This window comes from Phalacrocorax aristotelis, chromosome Z (genome assembly GCF_949628215.1).
Source record: "Phalacrocorax aristotelis chromosome Z, bGulAri2.1, whole genome shotgun sequence".
Lineage (NCBI taxonomy): Eukaryota > Metazoa > Chordata > Aves > Suliformes > Phalacrocoracidae > Phalacrocorax > Phalacrocorax aristotelis.
The window spans coordinates 44093251-44110563 of record NC_134311.1 but is presented as its reverse complement, the minus strand read 5'-3'; the positions used below and the strand labels follow the sequence as shown (position 1 = coordinate 44110563).

The following is a 17313-nucleotide window of genomic DNA, read 5'->3' as shown; positions in this document are numbered from 1 at the left end:
ATTTTATGCTGTAGTTTCTCAGAGGAACACCATTCTACCCTAGCGATTTACTGCAATGGAAGCTCCAGCTTCCCCCTTTTTCTCTCTGACAGCGCCGTACCTTCTCCAGCTGTAGGGAGTAACCTCACATTTCCTCTTTCTCTGATGAAGTTTCCAGTGATAAGAAAACACTTGGTTTATACACTTTAACTATCACATTTATTCTTAGGTGCTTCAACAGAACAGTGCCTCTACCTCCAGCCTCACATCTCAAAATATCATACTCTCCTCCAGTAAATTCTCAGTCCCACAGAAATATCCTTAATATATGTTTAGTTCCTGCCCAGCAGTAACCGGCCATGCAGAGTGGGAAGAACATGGCAGGAAGTGGAAACTTCTGAAATTTAGAGAATCCTGTCAGCACTAGCAATTATTATTAACAATAGAAGGGATGATAACAGTACTGGAGAGGATTAATCTTGATCAGTGGTGAAAAGGAGTTGTGGCTATCTGAACTGACTGCAAAGACAGTCCACATCTTTGTAGTCTAACAATGATCTGTTAAAAAATAAACAATTGTTTTAAATTAATTTCTTACAGTTACATTCTATTTTAAAAAAATATGCATTGGAGCCCAGCACCACAGAAGAGCTAGCTTACAGCTGCAGAAAGCTGTGCTTGTATGCCTGTTTAATTCTGGTTTCAGCTGACCACTACGAAGCTCTTCTGATGTGGGGAGTAAAAAGAAATGGTCAGCAAGGAGAGTCTTGTGACTGATGACTATTAAAGTCAAAGTTAGTTATACCAACCACAACTTTGCGTATATTTTTAATTTTTTAATATTTTCCTTCTCTAGTTTGTATGACAATTTTTCCATGCAGGCAAGATGAGGAAACTCATTAAACCAACTGGCAGGTACAGTAAAATTTGTTAGGCACAAAGACGCCTTACTCATTCCAAAGACACTGTTTGTTGTTATTACAAGTAAAGTAAAAGAGATTCAGATAGCAGTAGGGCTTCAGGGTTGATTTCGAACTCTTTCAGTTATGGAAAGTGATTGTACCTAGTTCTCCAGTTATTGACCAACAGGCTATTTTGTCAACATCAATGAAAGAGAAGACATTTATTAGCTAAAACATGAAGATACACAGACAGCTGAGCTCTGGGGATGGTGTATGGGACTTAGCTCTCTCCCGACTCAAAATTTGGAAAGGGATGTTAACTAGGAACCTTTGGTATCAGTTCATTCTGAGCAAGGTGGACCCAATTCTGTAGGTCAGTTTTGAATACTAGTTGTACAGGTGAAGTTTCACATGTTACTTAATCTGTAAAAATATTCTATTTTAGTCTTAAGAAGATGCTTCAGGATTCAGAGGTCATGATAAAGCAGTTTCCTTGCTTTGAGGGAGGGAAGTCAGAAGAAAATTGCCTTTTCCTTGTTATTAGAAAGCATGAGAAGCTGTAATTTCTGAATAGATAACCCCCTGGTAATGAAAAGTACAAGTATACTTGTTCAGATGATGAGTGGCTTTGGAAGCTCTGTCTGCTTCAGCTTCCATAGAAGTATACAGTGGCAAACAACTATATTCCTAATCTCTCTACCCTTTCTATGAATATTTTTAGAGTAAATGGAGAAAAATAGTGATTAAAAAAGATGTTTTACTTTGTTCACAGAATAGTTCTTGACAGATATTTTTAAACTTTGTGATGGCCCAAAAGCCAAAGAAGGCCTGAATCCCTCTTATAACTTCTTGCCATGGATATCACACAAAAATATATTATTTCTAGCCCAGACAATTAAAATTAAAAGGGGTGGTGCTTGTGAAGAAAAAGGTGGGGGAAGAAAAATATCAATCGGATATTGTTTGACAAAGTCTTTGAATAAAAGGACTTGTGTCAACAAATTTGAACTATTTTTACGGCCCTGTTAGAGATTATGCCAGTTCAACGGCCAAAGGTATCAATCTTAACCCACAACAAAGTTACTTATTAATCAAAACACAAACCTGTACACGATAATACTTTATTACTTTCTCAATAACACATCTGCAGCCAGTAACCTAAGAACCTCTTTCTGACATAGCAATGACCGAAATCATTAACTAACCCCAAATTCCTTTTTCCTCTTCAACTTTAAAAGGTAAATAAGATTAACAAAAGTAACTATGGTTACAATCACAAATACAGTCATATGAGGATATCTGGTAAGGACCCTAGTCAGTCCTGAAGTCAACCCATTCACATATTTTTAGCTATTCTCTCTCCTGAAATAGTAATCTCTCTAATATTTTATTGATCGCTCTCAACAAAATGTCATGAAAGCACTACTACTAAACATATTGCAAATACACAGAGTTATTCAGCAGAAGTAAATGCAGTTAGTCAGGAACAGCCTGTTCCCAGAGGGTCTGCAGGTGAGGACTTTCTTCCACAGGTATAGAAATTACAATATCCTGACAGTTGTACAAGAAAAAGAGTAGAGTCGTTTGCTGCCCTAAAGCACTTTCCGTATTAGACTGGCAATTGTGGGGCAGCTGTGAAGCAGTGTGGCTAGGCAACACAACTGATTTATAAATAGGAGACTGCTACCTTCCTGAACAAAATTAGAGGCAACTGCTATAAGCATCTATTACCAGTTAAAAACCACCCCACTAATCTAGTTCCACCAAAAAGCCATGGCGTCCCTAAAAACCTGTACAGAAATCTAGAAGCACAAAGGAAAAATGACGAAACTAGCCTATACCATATATAGTGGGCTTTTGCTTGACTACTATTGTTCTCTTGAAATTCAGCCTCCTTCTATTTAGTCTAACACAGAGCTGAAAGTCTGTAGCAATAGCAGCAGACTACCTAGAGGTAAATCACTGTTATTTTCTAGTTTCAATTAAAAATGCTGAAATAATTTTTTTAAAAAATAAGAACTGACAGGAGACAATATAATGATCTACTGCCACTTATTGGAATCTGTCTGTCACATTATGGATGTATTTATAGGATAGGCAGACTGAATAAACATATATATTAGAGGAGGCAGACAAGTATACACATTTCAATAAACTGGGAAAAAGACCTGCCATGACCCCATGATCCAAAATAGCTTTGACAAACAACTGAAAAGAACTATATTTTGGATAAAAGCTGTTTTGAAAGAGGACAATGAACTGCTAAAAAAATCCTTAGCTGCATCAAGCCAGTACTGTGATAAAACACAGATGAAAAAGATTCCAACTGTATGAGGATAGTTACTGCCTGAAATACACAGATCTCTAATAGCTCAGAAAAAGTAACATGGAACAATTTTTCCATTGGCAAAGAAGAGTCAGTAGTACAGGCCTTTAATAAAAATAAGAGGAATTATGGAAGTAAAGTTTTTACTTAGTCTCATTAAAACGCAATAATTCATGAAACTGAATAGCAAAGCTACAAGACTTCCTGACTAATGACATGATCATATGATAAGGACTTCTGACTGAGTTTACTAATAGCAATTCTTTACTGTTAGTTACAAATTACCTGTGACATTTTTTCTTTGTCAGTGTATGAAATAATTAATTACGTGCCAGAATGAAATGAACAAAAACATTAAAATACTTTAAAACTGTGTTAGGACAATCTTGTTCATTCATCTGAAATACTAAATTAATGCTCTGAAGTAACAAAATACCTGAAAAGATGGTATCAACTTACAGGGAAGTTATCTAACATATTGTTGCCAGAAAGGAGTATTCTTCTTCCTATCTGAAGCAATTCAACCTATCAAGTCATAAAACCTTCTGAGTGTCTTACTTTCAGCAACCTAGGTGACATAGTGACATGTAGGGATTTAGAACTGCATCAACAGGACAGTTGAGAAAGGAAGCAAGTCTTTTATCAGCCAAAATGGAGACACGTCAGCTGGAGTCAGCTGCCTACTAAATACAACTTTTCATTTTCACCTTTCTAGGCAAAATAAGGATATTTTTAAAAACACCAGGAACACAGAAGTTTCACTCCAGGCTTTAAATGTGACCGAAAAAGCTCAGAAAAAAATTCAGAAAACTCAAAAAGCTCAAAAACCAGACAACTCATGTCAGACAGGAAACATCACATCCATTTAATTTAACAATGCAATTGTTCATTTCTAAAAAGAATGTAATTATAACACTGTACAAGTCAGCGTTTACAGCTCTGTTCTCCTGTTTCAGGTCAAAGACATTTATATCACATTAATGTTGGAGAAAGTAAATTAGGCATATTGAAAACAAGTAGCTTCAGTGCTCTTACAGATTGTGGCCAAGTTCCTTCCCTTCTCATTGCTGAAAGTTTATCCTCTAATAAGTAATTCCCAAGACATCTTGAAATAAGAAGCATTCATGAATGAATGCATTAATGTATGTTTCCTGCTGCAGGGCCTACTGGGAATTCTTTATAATACTTGTTAGGAGTTTACAGACCTTCATTAGTTACATAAAAAAACCCAAAATTTACTTTTTCTGAATATATTATTCTGCTTTTTTTCAAAATATCACAGCAGACAACTAAAAGCTAGCATGGAACAGGGCCAGTGACCCTGTATATACTCACCATATACCACATGCTTGGCCACTTGGGATCATTGAAATAAGTGGATTGGGTACCCCCAGGTTTATAATCCCTCTTTATCCTTCTTTTAACCACCTGCTGTTGTATCCACTCCACCTGCCAACCAGGAAAACATATGGTAAATGTTAGGGTTCCATGGAGATTATCAAGAAATGTGTGAAATCTTGGGAAGTTTCCCGTTACCATAGTCCAAGACACATTTCATGCTGAGGATTGCATTTTGGCAGCAGAAACACACAGCTCACCTTGGCATACTATTCACTAAGGAATACATCCAATTTAGTTAGGGCTGAACAACTCTCCCTGAACAACTACTTAAATCCCCTGCAAGAAGGACTTAATTGGCTATCATCTTTTGAATTCCATTATTTTATTATTTTTCATTATTAGACTAGTGCTTCTTTTGAATTTATAAAACAAGCTACTTTTACAAAATATAACAGTCTATTACAATGAGAAATTAATTAATTTTCTGACAGTGTGCTGGTGGGGCATTTTGGTGTTTTTTTAAAATTTTTATTTGGGTTTTTGTTTTGGTTTATTTTTTAATTTTTATTTAAGTCTGTTCCTGGGAACAAAAACATTCAGAAAAATATTCAAACGTTTTGCTGAACCAATGTCTAAATCACCTTCACCATTTGGAGTGAAAACGCAAAATCAAACTGTATTTTTAGCAAAGTGACTCGTTGTCAAGATCCTCTCAGCCTGGCACCCTGGAACTTTATTTTATAGTTCTCCTCTGGGAGAAACAGCTGGGTACTCAGCAACAGGTCAAATTACAACAACATAAAAAGAACTTGAAAAACGAAAATAAACATAGGGGTTAAAAATCTAATTCTGAAAGTTATATTCTTGTCTGTCTGTCACCTCTTCAAAGATCCATGACACATAAAGAAAGGGCGACAACAAAAGTAACATCAGCCTTAGAGCATATATATATACAAAAGCTTGTATCAACTGAGTTAATCTGCAAGTTTGTAGTAAAGTACGTGGTTAGATTTTAGTGAGGGATGGGTAAATATTTTTCTGTATCTTTTCTACCACCTTTTAACAAAAAATGTAAAGTGACTGTATTTCAGATTACATATCTGTTGCAGGGCCTGTCCCAATTACATGCTGGATGTTGTCCATAATTCCTATTTACTCAACTCCTAGCAAAGTCAGGGGAAACATATGAAAGAGTGATTTTTTAGAAGGGCTGTGCAGCTTGCATGATCAGACCCAAAGCCAGAAAAAGAAACATAACTTCTTGTCTTTCTGTAAGACCTAAAGACAATTTTATGTATGCATAAAATTACTGTAACTAAAATAGCCATTTGATTTAATACAAGTACAAAGCGGGGTAAATGGCATATTTGCCTGAGTATGCATATGGGAAGACAGTGCAGGAAGCTCTCTAAGCAGGAACAGAACAGAACAGAACAGACTAGACTAGAACAGTTCAGCTGGAGGGGACATAGAACAATCACCTAGTCCAACTGCCTGACCAATTCAGGGCTGGCCAAGTTAAAGCATGTTATTAAGGGCATTGTCCAAATGCCTTTTAAACACTGACAGCCACAGGGCATTGACCACCTCTCTAGGAAGGCTGTTCGAGTGTTTGACCACCCTTTCAGTAAAGAAATGTTTCCTAATGTCCAGTCTAAACCTCATCTCGTGCAACTTTGAGCCATTCCCACATGTCCTATCACAGCATACCTGAGAGAAGAGACCAGAACCTCTCCCTTCTCTTCCCCTCTTCAGGAAGCTGTAGAGAGCAATGAGGTCATCCCTCAAGCACCTTTTTTACAAACTAGACAAACCTGGTGTAGAACACTAGGACTCACTTTGAGTACTACACATATCCACATCAGTGAAAGGGGGAAGTAAAAATGCCCATTCCCAGTCAGTGACTGTGCACTGCTATGAGCGAGATGGTGCAGGATGCTAGAAGAGTAACCTAAAACATAACAACACATCTGATCACAGTCCCAATTACAGCTTTGACTGGAAGACTTTTAGCAAACACTTTATGTTGAGATCTGCTTACTAATTGTTTTTATTCTGAGGACATACTGATACAGCCATCTAGAATATAAATAAAAACATCACAGGAAGTAAATTTTCTCATCTGAGAAGTCAGTGAATAAAATTTAGTTTATAGAAATTATAATTGCTGTGTAAATAGAATAGCTTACTCCACTGAACCATAGGGTTTGGAATTTTTCTCTGATAAGTAAGCAGAAAAACTTGCCAGTCATCTTCAGTGAAATTGTACAATCACTGGGTTATATTAATGAACACAAGGTCAAGATTCAGCAATTATTTTACCATTCTGACATATATTTCCTTTGAGTATTTTATGGGTAATCATCCACATGTCACTGTTAAATGCCTGGTATATCTTGGATATGTTTGATTCTGTTTGAAAAGATCTCATTTGTATAACGATATTTTCTTTTTAAAAGTGTCCACACTTTCTAACCAAAGGCCCTGAAGGAAAATCTCTGGAGTAATTGATTATACAGATTCCTGTTTCCTACCAAAAGGAGACTCTATGCAAACAATTAGGTGCATTTTAACAGTTCCACAAAGTCACACTTACTGAGAGGGAACAGTGCACATTTTCCAATTGACTTCAACTTCGAAAGTTCCATTTCCTGAATGTCTAGAAATCAAAGCCAAGCCAGATTGGAGACACAAACTATTAAAAAAAAATCATCATTTCCAGCCTCCTCACTTCAGCACTCACAGGGTTCTGTGGATGATGCCGATCTTCTTCACAGACCTGAATGGAACAGTGCTTTGGCATAAAAGCTGCTCTGAGCTAAATCAAGCATACCACTCTTCCATTCTCTTTAAGTGCTAAAAATGGTAATGAAATGTTATCTCTGTGTGAAACAAAGCTACTTTCTACCATTTTCTACCATACTTTCACTGATTCAACAGAATTCTTGGGAAAGGAGACTCATCTAAGTAAGCTGCAGTAAGGCCTCCTCCAGTGTAATAAATTGAAAAAGTTTGAAAAATGGAAAAAAATTAACACGCTGAAAAAAGTTACTCACCATTTTATCAAAGCAATGTGATCTTTAACATACAAACACTAGACACTCTTGTGAAAGAGCACTTTTTCAAATATATCATGAGAGGGTCTGCTTGAATAAATATTTTCAAATTGATTAAAAATGTGTCAAGTCTAGTCTGTGAAAATGCCATTACTATAAAGCAGAAGCTACAGGGAAGCTGAAGGTGTTCCACTGGAATTGTAATGGAATGCTTTCCATTTTGAAGAAAGCATGCATGGGGGAAAAAAAAAAACTAACTCTGAAGTAGGTTATACATTTCATACCAGACTATATGAGTTTTGTGTTACAGAATTAAATATGAAGGTATGGGTCTTCAGTCTGTGATGAAGACGTGCTGAAGGTGCCACTCCCAAATACTGTTGTGGCTTTATCCCTTGTACTGCCATCATTTACCTCAATCTGTTCCATGCCTGTAAGAAGAAATTAGAACTTCTTGCTCAGATAACAAGCGAGCAGGTGCCACAGGAACACTACAGATTAATGACAAAAAGAAAGAGAAAACTCAGACAGCAGACATGGAAAGTATTGCCAAGCAAGCTGTGAATCTGTATGGAACCAGGACGGATGAGCAAAATGGGCGCACTCATCATGTGGAAAGCTGGCACTGGACAGCATTGCAGCACTTTAACTTGGAGTTTGTCTACACAGGAATTGCTCTGGGCGAACATCCTCCCTCCCTGTGGGGACAGTCTCACACTGCACCTGGCACACTTCATTCTTCACTTGCCTGAAGACCCTCAACGCTCACGTGCACATGAGTTCTGATATACCCAGCTGGAAAAGGACAGGAGTGAGGCTGGCACTCCCAAGAGACAAAACATAGGACTGTGCTTGGCCCAGAACAGGCCATAGAAGAAAAACTGTTGTTACAATTCCTAGTCTAGAGGGAAGGGATGCCATCCAGAGGGACCTTGACAGGCTTGAGAGGCGGGCCTGCATGAACCGCATTTATGCGGTTCAACAAGGCCTAGTGTAAGGTCCTGCACATGGGTCAGGGCAATCCCAAACATGGATACTGGCTGGGTTATGAGTGGATTGAGAGCAGCCCTGCAGAAAAAGACTTGGGGCACTGATGGATGCAAAACTGAATATGAGCCAGCAATGTGTGCTCACAGCCCAGAAAGCCAACGATACCTGAATCAAAAGAAGCATGGCCCACAGGTCGAAGGAGATGATTCTGCCCCTCTGCTCTGCTCTCATGAGAACCCCACCTGGAGTACTGTGTTCAGCTCTGGGGCCCCAGCATAAGAAAGACATGACCTCCTCGAGCAGGTCCAGAGGAAGGCCATGAAGACGATCAGGTGGCTGGAGCACCTCCCATATGAGGACAGGCTGAGACAGCTGGGGTTGTTTAGCATGGAGAAGAGAAGGCTCTGGGGAGACCTTCTAGTGGCCTTCCAGTACTCAAAGGGGTCCTATAGGAAAGATGGGGAGGATCTCTTTATCAGGGAGTATAGGGATAGGATGAGAGGTAATGGTTTTAAACTGAAAGAGGGTAGATTTAGATTAGATATTAGGAAGAAATTCTTTAATGTGAGGGTGGTGAGACACTGGAACACATCACTCAGAGAAGTTGTGGATGCCCCAAACCTGGAAGTTTTCACGGCCAGGTTGTATGAGGCTTTGAGCAACCTGGTCTAGTGGAAGGTATCTCTGCCCATGGCAGCAGGATTGGAACTAGATTATCTTTAAGGTCCTTTCCAACCCAAACCATTCTATAATTCTAACAAAATTAGTATGTACCTTAGTTGTACTGTCATCAAATTTTATGTGATTTAAGCATATTATTTGACAATACTCTCTTTTTGCATTTCACATTGTAATAAAAAAAAAAAGTCAATAAATTTAGGATTAAAATATGTAGGACGATATGCCAATATCCAACGGCCATATCCTGGTTACCCAACAACTGAGACCCAAGCCATTACTCAGGAATGCAGGAAGGGTGACTAAGACTGTTGGCATACCTCCTGTTGTCCATGTGCAGAATCACAAAAGCGAGGCATCCACAAGTTGGACTATTCAGCTTAAGAAGAATTTTGTGGGTTTTAAAAACTATAACTACACACCAGGCTATTTTCCTAACCTATCAGTATTCTCTGATTTGCAGTAGTAGCAGCCAGTTTGCACCATAAAAATAGATGAAGGCAGTAGGGTAAAGTAGCTGTTGACATGGGTCAAGAGCATGGAAAATTATTGCAAACTGTAGGGGTCTAAAGCTGGATAAAAAGTCAATGAATCCAGCCGTGCTAAGTGATGCATTCTTGCTGATTGATAAAGCGCTTCTTCAGCAAGGGTCAATGACAATCCAGTCAAAGCAGTTGTCATAATTATGCTACACATTCTGAAAAAAAAGCAAGACAAAAAAAAGAAACAGATGTTAGGACAGGCTGGGGAGAGGAAAGAAAAGCCGAGGAGGAAAGAAGGCAGCAGAGAATCCTAGAAATTACCACTTAAGCCCAAAGAAACACATCTTGCACAACAGCAGGGCAAACTACCACAGTCTCACCTGTGGAACAAAGCTGGAATTCAGTGCACATTTTTCCACCTAATAGCCACAGAAAAGCCAGTCAGTCCTGATATGAATTACATGGTTTCCACCTACTTTGCTACATACAAGTAATCCATTGTAGCACTACAGCCATGCTTCCACATCCGTGAGGCACAATGATCCACAGCTGTTAATTTTAACATATCTGAAACACCCTTTGCCTTTCCTCTGCACCCTTCCCATACAAAGAGCTCAGAGCTCTTCACAAATATCAATATGTTATCAGACTACAACTGTGCATAGCAGCAAAGTCTTCTTCCTGCTTTAGGAGTAAGACTGTAGAGGACTAAGTTGGGAAGAGAAAAAGGCACAGCCCAGCTAGTGGTGGAGATGCACAGTCTCTTCCCAAGGAAGTTTATTAGTAGGCAGAACTGTTAGGAAGGACAAGCATCATACTGAAATTCTGGAGAAGCTCAGCATGTCTGCAGTTGGCAAGAACTCATGTCCCACTGGAAAAGCAGGGAATAATGAAGGGCAGAAAGACACACATTTTCTCTCCTTGGGGAAGTCTTGGCAGGTTTTTTATTCAAGGTGTGACTGTAGCAACTGGTGAGCGAACATGGCCATGGCCTCTGCCCAACCTCCCATCTTGTGCACTGTACCACAGCAGACCACAGAGCAGTTCAAAATTACAGAATGAAAATCACACAGCAGCTTTGTGGAAGAGCTGAGAACAAGTTCCAGGGAGCCTGGGCTCCTGCCTGGTGGCTTCCAGCAGCACCAGTCCCAGCTGTCAAGGCAAAGTGTGTCTCAAGCAGTGGCGGATTTTTCCCCTCCTCAGATCTGATGTGCCCTAACTAGCTCAGATACTTTGGTTCAGTTTCTAAAATATCTCAGCCTTGGAAAAGTGAGGATAAATCTTTGCCGCATCAGCTTAAAAGCAGCTCCTATGTTTGTACAAGGCACTTTATAATATATAGCCACAGGTCATACAACTCACCTCATAACAACTCAAGAGCTACAAGGCAACACAATTTAAAAAAAAGACCTCTAATTGACAGGCCTGCTTGGTATGGTACCTAAAGCTCTTTTACACAATTACATACAACACTAGTATATATAGTCTTGGGACAGTATAATAATCTAGAATTTCAATACACCATAAGGATTAGTATTAATATCACTCCAAATGCAAACTGATATGTCATAACTCCATCTAACTTAGGCCTAAAATTGCACCTTCTTAATAAACTGAAAGGCTGATGCTGATAGGGTTTGAAACTTTAATCTCTCTAAGCTTAATTAGCTTTGGAGTCTAACATCTGGCAGCTGAAATATCTTGGGTTTTATATTTATATTACTGTAGCAATGATGATATGTTTAAAAAACCTGTAGAAATTTCTGATGGACTTTTTTTCTTTCCTTAGGCTAGTCCTACAACTCTTGCTGTAAATCATTTAAGTCCTTCAGACATCTGCACGTGCTAATTTAAGATGGCTTTAAATCATTTACCAAATTACTTCTTAGGAAGATTAATCTATCCCACGGAGTCAAACTCAAATGTCAAAAATACGAATACAATTCCAAAGGTTTTGCTTCAGTCAAGGGTTTGCCATGGCTTGTATTGCCATACATATCCAGAGCAGTTCAGCAAACTCATCGATAATCAGTGAAACAGCAAAGTATTCCATAATTAAGCGATATATAATATCCAACAGTGGTATACTGATCTTGCCAAAGCAAATACTCCTGAGTAGTCTCTTCACCAACCAAAGACCCCTTGAAATTGTCCTCATACAATATTGCTACTCTCTACAAAGGTAGAAATTACCACCTACAACTCAGTGTATTTCCAGCACTTTAGCTTAATGATGCTTTGCCAACAAGGAAATCTTTGACATAAATCCAACACGGAAAAATTCAGTCACAAAGGATATACTAAATATCAAATCACACACTTTTCTGATCAGAGTACTTTAAACCACAGGAAAAGTTGATCCCATTTGGTTTTTTTTTCTGATTGTGCCTGTATTGCTACTGTTTAGTATATCCCTAATCATAAGAAAAGGACCAATTATTTTTTCCCAAACCTACCCTGTTTATATCATATACTTAGAAGTAGTATTTAAAATTCAGAATTGAGTCAAAAGTGCTTATACCAAGCTTCTCTTTCATAGTTTTAAAATATTAAAAATAATTGGGTTTTGCACTTTATGGAAGTATCAGTGGCATATTTTAAATCACCCCATTTCACTAGTACTTTGGCATTTCAGATATCTTTGTAGCACAACTTGATAAATATGCCTGTCTCTTTCATGGTCAGCATGTTTGTCTGTAATCCATCACTTCAAATCAAGAGAGGGGAATTGTTAGCATTGACTACTCTGGCACAAGATGTAGTGGGGGAAAAAAAAAACTACAAGCAAAAACAGAAAAGGGAAACATCCTGTGTCCTTTCAAGTCATTGCTGGCTTAATCTCTCTTTTCCTCAGCCTGTGACCCAAGCTCCAGCATACCTCTTTCTGTCCTGAACAGCCTTGCAGCTGTCAGTGAAATTTGCTGCTATTAAAATATTGATTGCTGCAACTATTAAACATCATAGCCATCATCATCTGAAATAATCTGCAAAGAGCTACCTGTGAAAGACACATACAGTCAGCCTGAGGAAACATCACAGTCCAACCCCCCCAGGCAAATGAAAAAGGACTGAAGTTTCTTTTCCTACATTCAGTAGGCTGAAGAAAAGCAAATGTTTTTTCAACGGAAGTACTATTCCCAGACCTCACAAATTGCTGACACTGCTTCCAGCAAGGCAGTATCTCTCAATTTCTACAAGTCAAACCACATAAAAGCCAGAGTGATGCTTGATTAATGAACCTGCTGGTTACTGCTTTTATTTATCTTAAAGCCCTGGCTGAAAGAAGGGCAACACCTCAGCTTTGCAACTCCCAGATGGTCCCTGTGTACATTCTGACATTAGAAATGTGCCAAGAATAGTCACTTAGTTACAGATTCATTTCTCTGTGCTCATAATTCACAACACTCATCATATTATAAATTGAGAAAAAGAAAATAAAGACCATTATTTCCACAGCTATCATTTATGGGATAGACTTTTCAGTTACAAATGCTAAAGCTTTTTGGTCTCCAGTCAGACTGCTTATATGAGGTTGCAGTGTGGTCTCTCCAGTCTTGCCAGAATTTGTTATCTGTGTTTATGTCATTCGACAGCAATCTTTATGAGCTATTTCTACTTTGTCATCTGCTGGGATAAAAGGATTTTTTAAAGGCCTAATATAAATGTGATTCTTTATACAATTACAGGCTATAAATATTCTCTGTACCAATAAAACCTTTTTTCTTCTGACCAAGACAATCTTCAAATGGGCAAACATGTATCTTCTGAAGTATACAGACATAAGCTTTGTTTGATATAATCTGATATGTGCTACAGAAGATGTCTGCCCTTGCCAGGGAAGACATTTCACAAGCTTCAAAAACTGTAATGCTTTTATAAACTTTCCTATTAGTACTATTATTATATCTCTAATCATCCATCCAGTTCCTTTACCTGCTGATAGGAGGGACTGAAAGAAAAAACTGAACTCTGGTGGATTAACATCACATGCATTATCATCAGACAACAGCTTAAAACCACCTGACTGCATTTCCACTATTTGCCAGGACAGTGTGAAAGTCAAAACAGAAGGTAAGAAATCTCAGTCTCTCACAAAGGTGACAGTATAAATTACCTAAGTGTCTTCTTCAGACTACCCCATCAAAGTGTATCTGGGCTCATAAAATGACAAGCAAGTTGACTGCGATCTGCACTGAGCAGGGCTGCAAATCTCACTGCTAGTTTTCTGCATCCAAGGAACGACAAGCATGTTGACACAGCAAGGACCCAGGAAAGAAGCCCAAAAACGATGAAAAGAAGAGAACACAAGGAAGTAATTCTAGGAGGTGTTCCCAGCTGAGGAAAGGGAAGTTTATGGGCATTTAGGTTACAGTGTCCAAACACATATGCAAGTCATCAAACTGCTACAGAGTAGCATTCTCCAAACTCACAGACAGTTACAGCAATGTGAAACAGCTAGCAGTTGAAGATAGATAACCTCAGATAAAGCAAAACCAGAACATCTTAAAAACTTCTGGAAACTCTCCATTGCCGGCAGTGCTTTAATTAAAACTGGAAGATTTCTAAAAGCTATGCTCTGCTTCAGATAGAGAAGAATTCTGGTGAGCCATATGACATCTGGTCAAACATGGTTTGACTGGATGACCACAGTGTTTCCTTTTGGTCTTTCAGACTATGAGTCTATTGGCTCATAGTCATTGGCTCTATTTTTGAGAAATAGTTTCTGAGGAACACCCTGGAAAACAGAAAAGTGTATAGAATTCAGAAATTCTAGTTTTATTATATGATCACACCAAGTTGCGATAACAGCTACTGATGAAACAGTGGATTGACTCTGAGTTTGGTAAACATACTTAGAAAGAAATTTTTAATTTGGATCCTTTACAAAAGCAAAGATATTCTGGCTTTTATATTTATTTAGAACTTCAGTGTCAATGGGAGTCATAGCATTTACTTCCCCTCAAAAAAAGGGGGAAAAATAATGTCAAACAATAATCTAGGTTAAATTCAGCTTATGTGAGCAACAGTCAACACACTAATGGATATGACTGCTTTAAGTCGATTATATGGAAAGAATTTAGAATGAGTGTTTTATTTTACTAAAATGTTGTCTGTATTCATAAAATGCTCTGTGTGACACCAAGAGAAATACACTTCCACAGCATAAAATTGCTGTGCATTTTACATTTGCAGAAGTTTTTATTCTACTGTCAGCATTGTCCCCATTTCACAGGTAGGGAGGCAGAACCATGAAGGACCGAAGTTGTATGATCAAGGCCACACACATTAAAACAGCACAGCTGTGAACAGGGCATAGCTGCTTGACACCTCCTCTGAGCTGTTAAAATTTGCAGTTCACAGGATGGTTAGGATCTGCTAGAGTGAAACAGATCAGCCAAGGAAAATAAGGGGCTTTCCAGTGACACTGACTTTTTAAAATGATCCTGAAAGAAATGAAGCATTTACACACAAAAAACTGGGCAGGGGGGAGATTCTTTTGCGTTGTTTTGGGGACAGATATCTTTCCAGCTCCCTGTCCCTGCCTTTAATTACATGTTAATAATGCTAAATATGGCAAATTATCTATGTGTATCATGATTTTTTGCTGTTCACTGTTTAGAATAGCTGGCTGAGATAACAACCACTAGAATTAAACATGATTGTCTTGCCTGTCATAAGCAGGCAGACAGATGCATAAAAATGTTGACACATTACATCAGGAACATACACTGCTGCCAGAAAGTCTTCCAAATGCGGGGGGGCACAAGAAAAAAAGACCTTTAAGCCAATTTTATATTAATATCCTGCACGATAACTAATATTATCAGTATCAGATGAAGCTGGATCCCCGCAGGAAATGGTGTGCAAAACTGTTCTGTCACATTCTCAGCCAGTCTACTCTGAGATGCTAATTTCCAAAATGTGTTTTCTTTCAATCTCTCTCCCTCTCCCCCCACCCCCCTGCAATATTCTGGCATTTGGCCCAGCAGGATCAGCTTCATCCAGAATGGTGCGTCTTTCCCTGGTTCATAACTTGGATCTCTCCACTTCCTCCTCTTCCGACTCTGATATACAGCAGTTTTATAGCCCAGTAGCCAAAACAGCAATTTGCCATCTCTCTGCCACTAGCAATGCAAACTGACTCTAATGACAGCAAAAGCACACTTAGCACAACATGAGACCATTGCAGCTGTCAGAGCTACTGTCTTCCCTGGCAAGCTCTTAGAACACAGATTAGCAATGAAAAGACTAATTCTCCTTACCTTTTTTTACACATTTAGTTGCCCCATCCTTTTTCACCTATAACTCACTTTGGTTCTAAAAAACACAGGGCATGCACTGTTTTACTGGAACTGTAAAGAAACTCAAATACTATTAAAACCTACTAGCACCCCTGGACTAAGGATTGCCAAGTGGTTTCCTTTATAACCTTCTGCTTTTACGTGTTTATAACTGCTATGATGAAACAGTCATCTTATGGGTTTAAATTTCCCACACACAGATTTACCTTAAGTGCTTTTCTCATCATTAAGGCAGAGCAAAATCCTTTAGCAGTTCCTGAATTATGAGAGGAATATAACACCGTTTTGCTTTTTAGGCTGCAAATGGATTTTTGTTTTTTGAGTTTTTTTTTTAACATAGCATTTGCACTTACAAAATAAAGCTGCACAAGCCTGTGTGAGCTGGCTGCATATGCACTGTATATCCCTTGTTCATGGTCCCTCATTAATGGTCTCACTTTGAATGAGGATGACCACTCCCAGCTTGCATGGGGAAAGCCAACCAGGCAGATGTGCCATTATGCAAGAAAGCAACAGCCATTTGTTGCTTCTGACACAAAGGTGCTGAGAAAATCTTAACCCAGAATGGAGAGATTTTGAAATGCATTCAGATAAATCAGGGTGCACAAGGTGAACCTAATGATGCCTAATTAAGTTAGCTACACAACATGCTGCATATACCTTTTACACTTTCAGCATAAGTGGCTGGGACCTCTACTAGTCCCTGCTCAAATCTATTGCCAGCTGAAGACTCCCACAGCATGCTGCACCATACCAAAATGCATGCCACCCAAATAATTTCTCCAACCTTTACCTTCTGCTGAAGTGCCGAAAGATCATGCTGAAATGTGCTCTGATGAAGCAGTGGATGTACAGAGGTTTATTTCCTCCTTGTTTTTGTTATTTCATTGACATACAGTTATCTTTACAATAATGATATACTGAAATGTTCTAATACCTAATGAATTTAAGGTAGGCACTAAAACAAGTATTCACAACTAATCAACTACATCCCAAGTATTTTTATTTTCTAAAGTAAGATGACAAATGCTAAAGCCATTGTTAAATTTGCAGTTAGGTCTAGAAGGACATTTTTCTGAATTTGCTGGCATTAGCATTGTAGTTCCACTAAAGATCTGTCTGCACAGAAAATTGTGACCACTATCACATATGAATAGGTTAGATTTAGGCTTGGGGATACATAAATGATGTTTTTTGTTGAGCTTCCACTAGTGACAGTGAAAAGAAAATATGTATGAACCTCTTTCCCCTAATTTG

At 38.5% G+C, this 17313-nt stretch overlaps 1 protein-coding gene across 4 annotated transcripts in view; it reads right to left on the bottom strand.

Moving 5' to 3' along the window:
- Positions 1-17313, bottom strand: part of PCSK5 (proprotein convertase subtilisin/kexin type 5) — a 199425-nt gene that overhangs the window by 140147 nt on the left and 41965 nt on the right. For 3 of the 4 annotated variants that reach the window (XM_075078142.1, XM_075078140.1, XM_075078141.1), the window contains exon 3: positions 4543-4656. In XM_075078142.1, coding sequence (XP_074934243.1) covers positions 4543-4656 — 114 coding nt within the window. Of the gene's footprint in view, positions 1-4542; positions 4657-17313 lie in introns of those variants that run through there. The other variant, XM_075078143.1, reaches the window with a different exon arrangement.